At 40.7% G+C, this 12,223-nt stretch overlaps 1 protein-coding gene across 1 annotated transcript in view; it reads left to right on the top strand.

Moving 5' to 3' along the window:
- The window catches only part of RPRD2 (regulation of nuclear pre-mRNA domain containing 2), a 113,391-nt gene extending 104,650 nt beyond the window's left edge, over nt 1-8,741 (top strand). Inside the window, exons 7-8 of the mRNA XM_012658522.1 lie at nt 1,610-1,810; nt 5,759-8,741. Of these exons, the coding sequence (XP_012513976.1) occupies nt 1,610-1,810; nt 5,759-8,532 (2,975 nt within the window). The 3' untranslated portion in view covers nt 8,533-8,741. The remainder of the gene's footprint in view (nt 1-1,609; nt 1,811-5,758) is intronic.
- Nucleotides 8,742-12,223: the final 3,482 nt, after the last annotated feature.

Below are 12,223 nucleotides of genomic sequence, written 5' to 3'. Positions count from 1 at the left end.
AGTAGCTGGGACTACAGGCATGTGCCACCATGCCCAGCTAATTTTTTTTCTATATACTTTTTTTAGTTGTCCCGCTAATTTTTCTACTTTTAGCAGAGAAGGGTCTCGCTATTGCTCAGGCTGGTCTCAAACTCCTGACCTTGAGCAATCCTCACGCCTCAGCCTTCCAGAGTGCTAGGATTACAGGCATGAGCCACCACGCCTGGCCCCTATCTATATCATTTTTAATAGCTACATGGCATTTTATAATTTAATCTTTTATTATTAGACACTTAGTATGTTTCAATTTTTCACTCTTATAAAGAATAATGAACTACCATGATACTAAAATTTTATGAACAATCCTTTCTAAAAGGGTTCGTAAGTACATAGAGCTTTTTAAGTGGAGATTTTTAATTAAAGAAACTTTGCCAGGCATGGTGGCACACACCTGTAGTGCTGGCTACTTGGGAGGCTGAGGCAGGAGGATCACTTGAGGCCGGGAGTTCCAGGCTGTAGTGCGCTATGGTTGCACCTGTGAATAGCCACTGCACTCCAGCCTGGGCAACATAAGAGCACCTCCTTGTACTCATCACTTAGCTGCAACGGTATAACCATGATAAATATTGTTTCTTCTATGTCTCACTCCAGATTATTTTGAAGAAAATCCAAATCATTTCATTTTATCATAAATATTTAAATACATTTCTTCTATGTCCCACTCCAGATTATTTTGAAGAAAATCCATATCATTTCGTTTTATCATAAATATTTAAATATGTATTTCTAAAAGATAAAGACTAAAAAAAATCAGCATGTAGATTTTTTAAGTCTTTTCATATGTTATAACCAAATTCATATCCAAAAAAGTACTATTTTACATGGCTGGTATATGAAAGTTCCTGTTGTTCCTTACCCTCTTCACTGTTTTGCTTTGTTTACTCTGTGTGGGATTCAACCTTAAAAAGTTGTTTTTTTGTTTTAATTTGCATTTCTTTGATTAAAGATGTGTTAAAAGTTTTTTTCATTTGCTTATCATATATGTTTCTTTGTGAAAATACCTTTTTTTGATTTTTTTTAATACAAATGTTTTTCTCTTATCTTTATATATACTTTTTTCTATGTTAAAAATCAGCCTGGTGTTTTAAAATGTTAAAATATAAAGGAAGTTTCTTACATAATTTCATTTTAAAGACCATTTCAAAAGCAAATAACTTACCAATTGTAGAATTATGCAGTGGCTGAATTACACAACTGCAGTGGCTCTGATCAGCCAGCTAGCCAGCAGTATTTATTGAGCACCTACAGGACTCTGAGGTATAGGTGCCATTTGGTAGAGAAAAAGGAAAGAGGTTGCCTGGTCTCTTTCTATTAGGGCTCTCAAAACTAATGAATATATTTGAAAATAACTTAATACTTGTTTGTTTTAAGGGTGTTCCAAGTAGAAGGAGCAAATCTTAATCTTATTTTCAGGTTTATTTTTATACATGCCGTGATATGGACACCATTTGTGGATTGGTCACAGAAGAATTCCTGTTAAACATTATCAAATTTGTCGGCATGGGAAAGTATCATGAATTGAAAGATCATTTTGAATTGCATTTTCTTGAGTTCATATTTCTGCCACCAGGGGTCAGTCCTGCATCAAGACCTTCTCCAGGAACTCCTACCAGTCCCAGCAACCTCACCAGTGGCCTGAAAACACCTGCACCTACCACAACAGCATCTCACAACCCTCTGGCAAATATCCTCTCGAAGGTGGAGATCACCCCAGAGAGCATTCTGTCTGCTCTTTCCAAAACCCAGACACAGTCAGCCCCTGCACTGCAAGGTAAACTGACATGTGCCAGAGGGGCTTGAATTGTGAATGTTTGTCTCTGGTTTTATCCTGGATTCCATTTCTGAGGAATCCAAATTCATAAAATGTATAATACAGTTAATTCATTATTCTTTTTATATTTATCATCTATGAGCCAGCATTTAAAGAATTATAAAATGTTACAGCTGAAAGAAACTTTAAATATTATCTAGTCTCATCCCCTTCTTTTCAGGTAAGGAAGCTAAGGCTCAGTGAGGTGATGTGACCTGCTTAAAGTCACACACCTATCTATTCAGTGATGAGCCAAGACTAAAAGCCGGATTTCTTGACTGGGGTCCAGTATTCTTTCATCTACACCATGACACCCTGAGGGCCTGCATTAATCATCCCAGCTTTTTATGTAGATTAATGTGTGTTGAGTTTTATGTATTTTAATGTTAACCGAAGCGAAAGACAGTAAGAAAGATCAATCTTATTAAAAAAAAAAGTCTTGTTTCTGTGTCCTAATGTCTTATAGAGGCCTCTCTTTTCCCATGTGGTATATCTTTTTGGTTTTCCCCTGCCTTTAATCTCTACCTCATTTGAACCTTTCTGTTCAGCTTTGTTAATTATGTTTTATGCATAACACTGTCTGCTTCTAGCATTTTTTCATAAGGCTTACCTGTTCTCTACTCTCTTACCCTCCAGATACCAACACAGTCCTTTTTAAGCACCTTGTTATAATTATAACATGAATTACAAATACCAGGAAGTCCAGGCGCAGTGGTTCGTGCCTGTAATCCTAGCACTTTGAGAGGCTGAGGCAGGATTGCTTGAGGCCAGGAGTTCTACACCAGCCTGGGCAACATAGCAAGACCCCAGCTCTACAAAAACTAAAAAAAACTAGCCAGGCATGTGTGGCACACACCTGTAGTCCCAGCTACTCAGGAGGCTGAGGCAGGAAGATTACTTGAGCCCAGGAGTTTGAGGTTGCAGTGAACTATGATGATGCCACTGTACTCTAGCCTGGGCAACAAAGCAAGACCCTTTCTCAAAAAAACACAAATGAACAGTATCTTCAATGTAGTGATTTACTTTATATCAGTAGTTTCATTCAAGGGCCTCCAGGGGACATTTGGCAATGTTTGGAGACCTTTTTGGTTATCACAACTGGGGTGAGGGTGGGGGTGCTACTGCCTTTAGTGAGTAGAGGCCAGGAACATGCCGCTAAACATTCTACAAGGCATAGGACAGCCCACAACAACAAAGAATAATGCAGCCCGAATGTAAACAATACTAAGGTTGAGAAACCCTGCTCTATGTGAATAGAGCAGTATAGGTATCTGTTAATATCTGTTTCCTAAACTGTTCTGTAAGTGGCTCATTCAAAGATTATAGTGAACTTTGTCTTAAGATATAGAAGAAATTTTTTACACAAAACTAAATACTATTAAACAATAACACACACACACACACACACACACACACATCTGTTGGCACCAGCCATAAGGAATTGATAATAACTATAGTACATCTTCTACTACTAATTTCAGGGACAATTCATTTGAGAGATAGACATGTTTATGATTTCTCCCGTTTAGTCTCTCTTCTATCACCATCCTATAGTTACAGTAAAATTCTTGAACTCATTTGTATCTTAGCTACTCATATAGATATAATACTACATCTTAAAGAGAAGCTTTTCCTTTCATCAAATCACTGCAGCAATATCATGTGGACTTTCTCATCAGGCAAAATTTGAACCTAGTACTAGTTGTGTTCTGACAAAATGAGCACAAAACCCAGACAAGAACCTTTGTGGAATAACAGGGTAGTTCATCACCTTTCATTTCCTTATGGAAATTGGAATTGTCGTTGGCTTTTAAAAGAACTATATCTAACAACTTAAATATTAATAAATGTGTTTCCTCAAAGACTGTAAAAGAAATCTCTTAGAACTTTGTTCTGATTGTGTCATCCACAGCCTTTATAAACAGATTTTCAGTGCAAAAGAAAGATGTAAGTGGACAGAGGGGCATAGAAGAGCATATGGCTTGTTAAGATTGAAGAAAAGTAATGTTTAGTGGTGAGAGGTAATCTTACCTATTGCCAGAAAGCTAAGTAGTATCTATCTTAAATAGATGGCCTTTTGAAGAATTCATCCCACAATATCTGAAAGATAAACTGAAATATCTTTAAAAATCATATGACATTATCATATATCACATTCTAGTGTTTGAGGATTTCTAGTTTTGATGAGAACACTGACTACTAAGAATTAAACTGTTAGGAGGAGGGAAATTATATAGCCAAGGAACTTTTTAGAATGAAATGTGGATTTTTTTTTTCAGGAGGATAACTGATGTAAACATTATTTTAATTGTTTGCATATTATTGAATATTGGATATTGGGTTATTGCATAACAAAACCATGTAACATTACTTAGAAATAGATGGCTTAAAAATGTTAGAATGATGGATGGGCCTTGAAATTCTTTAGACCTTAAATCTTTTAGAAAATCTGGGTTAAAATTGAAATTTTGAAGAAACATTAATTGAAGTGTCATTTGAAGTATTATGTCTTTCACCATAGCATTACTAAGGAACAATTTTAGTGTATTTGGTGACTAAAGCTATAAATTTGGGTGAAATGTATATTAAAAGCTTTCATTAATGACCAGAAATTGGGTAAATTTTCCAAAACGTGATTGAATTTATAGGACCTCGTGTTATCTCTTTGTCAAATATTTTTTTAAAAATTTTTAATAGCAGTTTGTTTTGTTGAACTTCAACCTTTGCCGCAAACAATTCTTTCTCAGTGCTTCTGAGAAAGTTTTGACTATCAGTGAATAGGGTTGACTCTCGTCATTGTTAATCTGGACTGATCAATAATCTTTGGATTTACCACAATTTTCCACACTATAAAATAGGGATTGTGTGTTTTCTTGGAAAAGGATCAGTGCCCCTAGTGGTCTGGGTTTGTAAGTCTTTTGATGTATGTTTATATATTTAATGTTTTTTATAACTACATTTTACAACTGAAATTAATAGTTGAAAACATTGTTTCTCTAAAGGTATACCAGCCTAACAAGAGATGCTTCTTGAAAGAAGTGTTCCCTCTTCAAATAAGTTTCCGAAATTTGTATATGCTATCTCTCTCTTGAAAATAACAGTGTACATTAACTTATTTGAGATAAATGTAGAGGTTGGAAAGGTAGGGCAGAATATCTTTTCGCATTTAGAGAAACATTTCCACAGATCAAACATCAAGAAATACTGGTTTGGGCCGGCGTGGTGGCTCACGCCTGTAATCCTAGCACTCTGGGAGGCTGAGGCGGGCGGATTGTTTGAGCTCAGGAGTTCGAAACCAGCCTGAGCAAGAGCGAGACCCCGTCTCTACTAAAAATAGAAAGAAATTAATCAGACAACTAAAAATATATAGAAAAAATTAGCCGGGCATGGTGGCGCATGCCTGTAGTCCCAGCTACTCGGGAGGCTGAGGCAGAAGGATCGCTTGAGCCCAGGAGTTTGAGGTTGCTGTGAGCTAGGCTGACGCCACGGCACTCACTCTAGCCCAGGCAAAAGAGTGAGACTCTGTAAAAAAAAAAAAAAAAAAGAAAAAGAAATACTGGTTTAATGTGTTTCAAGAATCTTGTCTCTTTTCTTTTCCTGCTTTGCATTATTTAAACAGTGAATGATTCTGACATTAAAATCTCTGCCTTCCTGTTGCCTTTTATCATGCCATGTTGGGCTCATTTCTGGACTGGACTGGAAGCATTTCAGTTATTTGCTCTTTATTGATAAGTAGATCCAGTGTTTTCTATGACATTTAGCCATTGCTTATTCGGTCTGGATTCCCTTTGGCTTCATACTTTGTCTATCGGGTTCCCACCAGAATGAATGAGAATATCTGATTAGCCTACATTGTATTGTATGGTAGGGAGTTGTTCTTTTTAACCCCTCTAATCTTTGTTTCTACAGGCCTGTCATCTTTACTTCAGAGTGTTACTGGGAACCCAGTTCCAGCCAGCGAAGCTGCATCACAGAGCACTTCAGCCTCCCCTGCCAGCACCACGGTCTCTACCATGAAGGGAAGAAATCTGTCTTCCAATACCCAGTCTTTTATTCCCAAAAGCTTCACCTATTCTCCTAATTCGTCAACTTCTGAAGTCTCTTCAACTTCAGCCAGCAAAGCCTCAATTGGGCAAAGCCCAGGGCTCCCAAGCACTACTTTTAAACTACCGTCCAACTCTCTAGGGTTTACAGGTACCCACAATACTAGCTCTGCTGCCCCACCTACTGAAGTTGCCATGTGCCAATCTTCAGAGATCTCCAAGCCAAAGCTGGAGTCAGAGTCCACCTCCCCAAGCCTGGAAATGAAGATCCACAACTTTTTAAAAGGTAATCCTGGTTTCAGTGGCTTAAACTTAAACATCCCAATCCTGAGCAGTTTGGGGTCCAGTGCCCCATCAGAGAGCCATCCCTCAGACTTCCAGCGTGGCCCTACTAGCACCTCAATCGACAACATTGATGGAACCCCCGTACGGGATGAACGGAGTGGGACGCCCACCCAGGATGAGATGATGGACAAGCCCACATCCAGCAGTGTAGATACCATGTCCCTGCTTTCTAAGATCATTAGCCCTGGTTCCTCAACACCCAGCAGTACAAGATCACCACCCCCTGGGAGAGATGAAACCTATCCCCGGGAGCTCTCCAATTCTGTATCTACATATCGACCCTTTGGCCTGGGCAGTGAATCTCCCTATAAGCAGCCTTCTGATGGAATGGAGAGACCATCTTCCCTGATGGACTCTTCACAGGAAAAGTTCTTTCCAGATACTTCTTTCCAAGAAGATGAGGATTACCGAGATTTTGAGTATTCAGGGCCTCCACCCTCTGCCATGATGAACCTAGAGAAGAAACCAGCCAAATCTATCCTGAAATCAAGCAAGCTTTCTGATAACACCGAATACCAGCCAATCCTGTCCAGTTATAGCCACAGAACCCAAGAATTTGGGGTAAAGTCTGCTTTCCCTCCATCTGTAAGGGCCCTCCTGGACTCTAATGAGAACTGTGACCATCTCTCTTCTTCCCCTGGGCTATTTGGTGCCTTCAACATAAGAGGGAATGAACCTGGGTCTGACCGGTCACCATCACCGAGTAAGAATGATTCATTTTTCACCCCTGACTCCAACCACAATAGCTTGTCTCAATCTACCACTGGGCATCTCAGTTTGCCACAGAAGCAGTACCCAGACTCCCCTCACCCGGTCCCACATCGTTCCCTTTTCTCTCCGCAGAATACCCTTGCCGCTCCCACGGGTCACCCACCCACTTCAGGCATGGAGAAAGTCCTGGCCTCCACCATTTCCACCACATCGACGATTGAATTTAAGAATATGCTTAAAAACGCCTCACGCAAGCCCTCAGATGATAAGCATTTTGGCCAGGCCCCCAGCAAGGGCACTTCAAGTGATGGTGTCAGTCTTTCAAACCTTACCCAGCCCAGCTTGACCGCCACTGATCAGCAGCAACAAGAAGAGCACTACCGCATAGAAACCCGTGTCTCCTCCTCCTGCCTAGACTTGCCTGATAGCACAGAAGAAAAGGGGGCCCCTATAGAAACCTTGGGTTATCATAATGCCTCCAATAGGAGGATGTCAGGGGAGCCAATACAGACCGTAGAGTCCATCCGAGTTCCTGGGAAGGGAAATAGAGGACATGGGCGTGAGGCTTCAAGGGTGGGTTGGTTTGATCTGAGTACATCAGGCAGCTCTTTTGACAATGGCCCCTCAAGTGCCTCTGAGTTGGCATCCCTTGGGGGTGGTGGCAGCGGAGGCCTCACTGGCTTTAAAACAGCACCGTACAAGGAACGGGCACCCCAATTTCAGGAGAGTGTCGGCAGCTTTCGTTCCAACAGTTTCAACTCAACATTTGAGCATCATCTCCCCCCGTCCCCCTTGGAACATGGGAAACCCTTCCAGAGAGAGCCAGTGGGGCCATCATCTGCCCCACCTGCCCCTCCTAAGGATCATGGTGGTATCTTCTCTCGAGATGCACCTACTCATCTACCCTCTGTGGATCTTTCGAACCCCTTCACAAAAGAGGCAGCCCTGGCCCATGCTGCCCCACCCCCTCCTCCTGGAGAGCACAGCGGAGTTCCTTTCCCTACCCCACCCCCTCCTCCACCCCCTGGGGAACATAGCAGCAGTGGTGGGAGTGGTGTCCCCTTTTCTACTCCTCCCCCTCCACCACCTCCTGTTGACCATTCTGGAGTTGTACCCTTCCCAACCCCAGCACTGGCAGAGCATGGAGTGGCAGGGGCTGTGGCAGTATTTCCCAAGGACCATAGTTCCCTTCTTCAAGGGGCCCTGGCTGAGCATTTCGGGGTGCTCCCAGGACCCAGGGACCATGGGGGCCCCACCCAACGGGACCTGAACAGCCCTGGCCTTAGCCGTGTACGCGAGAGCCTGAGCCTACCCTCCCATTCTCTGGAGCACCTGGGCCCAGCCCATGGAGGAGGAGGTGGGGGAGGCAGCAACAGCAGCAGTGGCCCCCCCTTGGGTCCCTCACACAGAGACACCATCAGCCGGAGTGGTATGATTTTACGGAGTCCCCGGCCAGACTTTCGGCCTAGGGAACCTTTTCTCGGCAGAGACCCGTTTCACAGTTTAAAGAGACCCAGGCCACCTTTTGCTAGGGGCCCTCCGTTCTTTGCACCAAAACGCCCATTCTTCCCTCCCAGGTACTGATGGAAACCAAGGGAAAGGCATTTAGAGAGCATTGGAAGTAGTTTGGTTTATTATTGTTGTTGTTTTTATTTGTTTTCCCTTCCTTTATTTTTTTATTATAATGAAGGGCCTCTCTTCCAAATTAAAAAGTCATATATTCTTGCATTTCACTGTTCCATCCAGTCCTCCCTCCCACTGCACTTATCTACCTTCTCCAAGTTGTTTGTATTTTAAAAAAAAAAAAAAAAAAAAGGTAAACTCAACTTAAGCCACTTCATTTGGCTGGGGGCTTGGGGAGTGGGGAGGAAAACTATATTTTGCCCCATCTATTGAAGAGTATTATTACATTTGAAATAAAACTTCCGTCAGTACAGATAATAACATGTGCGATGTTGGGATTTTCTTTTGGGCTTGGCTTATCAGGTAGTCCATGGAAGGAAGGATTCCTATTCCCTTCTCTCTCTAGCTAAGTAATTGCTATAACCAGCTTGGCTCCCTTCCCTGTGTGCTCTGTGCCCTGCTGACAGCCTAGAGATGTTACAAGGGAGGAAATACGGGAGACTTGGACCTTTCAGGTTTATTTGTTTTATTTTGTTTTTAAAGGCATGTTGAAGTCGAGTTCTTTATCCTTCTAAAATTTTTTTCTTTTTAATCAGCTTCTTCCTCTAAAATACTATCAGGCAATAACTTTGAGGAGGATACAAACCTCATTGTATTCTAGTAAAATTTTTTCATTTTATCCTTGGAATGAAAGACAGGGGGCTTGATATAATTTCAAGGTTAGAATAAGGAGTGACTACAATATTTAAAATTCAGAAAGGAACCATCAGTGGTGTTACATGACCTGCCTATCTTCGTAAACAAAAGAATAGGAAACATTTTCCAGGTAGTTTCACATGCCTTGCGCTAAGCTCTTGCCTCCTGCTTCTCTTTTTTGACTTTTTCTCCCTCAGTTTTCACTTCTACTGTGGCCAGAAAGACAGTTACTACAATTGACTATTGATACAAAGGTGCAACTGAAATATTACTCCTGCATTTTTTAAATATGAGAAGTAGACGTTAATTTTACCATGGTGCCTCCCTAATGTGAGTGGTATTTGTTGGTGGTTTTCAACAAAGGATAACTGTTAAAGAAAGGAAAATATGTGTCTTTCCTTTCCCCTTGCTTCAGTTTCACCCCTATTGATACTTTAAAGGAGGAGATTCAGTACCATTTTTCTTTGTATTGTACTTCTTCAGATGTGTCTTAGAGACAGATGGGTATTACTATACATACCTTTACAGAGAAACAGGAGGTCCTAGTAAATCTAAATTTGCCCTACACTATAGATGGCAATCTGTTACAATTCAAGATTCAACCCTTGTCCCCCCACCCCCACCCCAGGAAATAAAGAATGTTTCTGCCCTTAAGTCATTTTACATGAGAGAGAAGTGCTTTTCCTTCCCTGGACTGAAAGGCTTATTTGTATTTCCACATCTAGTACTTGGGAAAAAGACAATCACTGTACTTTTAAGCGTTTATATCTAGGGACACTGAAGAGCAAATGTTGCTTTACTATATATTTTTTTAAATTTAGTGTCTTACCCCAAGGTGTACACACTGATAATCTCCAGCTAGATGAATAAAACAGTGTTCAGTTTTGGGAGAAATTCCAGCAGATTTCATATGTTTTCTCCCAAGTTAGTATGGACCTAACTATGGGAAGCATAGGAGTTGCTTTGGATTCCTCCAGTGGAATATTAGAGATGGGGAGGGTGGGCGGTGTAGTGACAGGTGGTGCTTCTTTGTCTCAGAGTAAACTTGCTTTTCAGAGAAAGCTTAAACAAGGTGTGCATTAGTTGGGGGTTTTTGTGTAACTTATTCTCTGTTATTTATTTGGGCTCACTTTGTTCTGTGGTTAGGGTGCAGCAAGTCATTACTCTTCCTAATGTATATCTGGTCTTAAGCCCGCTGTTTGTTCTTTTCCTTGACCTCTCCAGCTTCTCTGCCCTGTAACTCTCCCCACCAAAATGCATGATACCATGACCTTGCGTGTGGGATAGGGTATATAGTGTAGCAAAGAAAAGAAAGTATAGTTATGAGTCCTAAGACATTTGTTTAGAGAAAGACAGAAATTGGGGGTGGGGAGCATTCTATTTGACTTCCAAAACTGAAATAGATTTTTTTTTTTTTTTTTGCAGAAATCAAGTGGGATGTTTTTCATTCTAGAGTAAGAATGTGAATTCTTGCTGCTGCTTTTGTTTAAGCTAAAAGTAGTATTTACTTGAAACGCTCTCTGACCATTTGATTTTATCAGAAAATGTGGAGATGTCAGGAAAGTAGCTTCCTGAATATTGGGGCAGGGTAGTTGTCCTCAAAAGCATGATGGCTAATACGTGAAAGGAAGACTTTGTTGTACAGTTTAAAAGATGGACTTTTAAGGAGTTCGTTTTTTGTGGAGTATTTTTGTGTTGTTTTGTTTTTTAAGCCACAAAATCCTCAGTATTTTTGTTTAGGATGGAAGTGAGTATTCATATGAGACTGTCAGCTTTTAATTTTAAGGAAATCTGTCTACAACAGTAAATGAAGATGACAATGTATATATGTGATATAGTGAAATGAAAAAGACAATTCTGGTATTCATAACATAAGACAGAGGGGTTTTATTCTTTCTGTGTCTGTGATTTAAAATTCCGTGACCATGCTCTGACTTTTGTACTTCAACCTGAGTTTAAAAAAATAAACAAGATATTTTTTAAAGAAAGCATAATATAGTGTGTCTGGCAAGGACTTGATTCATATGAAAGCGTAAATACAAGAAGTTATTAAGGTTCTTAGTGCTCACTGTAAAATCACAGACAGAGAATTGGTTTGGTGGGGGTTTGGAATACACTAGTACCACCTAAAGTTCAGTGATACAGTACCAGAAATAGGGTCCTCGAGTGTTTTGAAAGCACTTACTCTTCAATCAGCTTAGATAAGAGCTCTTTCCCTATATCCCTCTGCCCTCTCAAAAGTCAAGAGTAAATAGAATTTGGTTTGATTGTAGGGAGGGTAAAATGAGCAGAGAATAGGACTTTTATCCTTTTCAATACCAGGAATACGATGTTTGTGATATGTATGGTACAGCAAACCTATCTAGATAATGTGAATATGCTAAACTTCCTAATTGCAGAATATTCACTCTGAAGTTACCAATTCATGCAGAATTAAGCTTCAGCTGTTATTGTTTTGAAGCCGCTGTAAATTACTGCTTTCCCCCCTTCCCTCCCCCTTTTTTTTTCTTTAAGTGGGCAGGGTGCCTGTTAAGATTAAAATTTGTTCAGTGTGGAAATCAAAACAAGTACATGCTTTACAAGCAACAACAATGAAATCCTTTTGAAATGTGTATTAATATCATTTAATAAAATAACTAGTTCTAAAGGTTTGACATTTTTCTTTGAGATTGGGGCTTTGACCAAGGGCCCCTGGCTTCTCTGGTGAGTGCAAATAGGAGGGAACTTCTCCAGGAGCTGAAACTGCTGCTTTGTGAAGCAGGCCTGTGGTTGGAAAACCTAAGTTTTCTCCAGCGAAGACCCAACATGACTGTCCAGGGTTGAAGGTGAAACCAAACTACAGAATGCAGAAAGAAAAGCCTGGATATATCTCTGAAGATGTAATTGTATTGGCTTTTGGTTCAAGGGTACGTGGGGGTGGAGGGAGGGAGTGGTGTGTGTGCCCACATGTTTCTGA

The sequence above is a fragment of the Propithecus coquereli genome, unplaced genomic scaffold (assembly GCF_000956105.1).
Source record: "Propithecus coquereli isolate 6110/MARCELLA unplaced genomic scaffold, Pcoq_1.0 Scaffold59, whole genome shotgun sequence".
Taxonomy (NCBI): Eukaryota; Metazoa; Chordata; class Mammalia; order Primates; family Indriidae; genus Propithecus; species Propithecus coquereli.
Note: the sequence above shows the minus strand (reverse complement) of the source record. Positions and strands in the feature narration are given on the sequence as shown.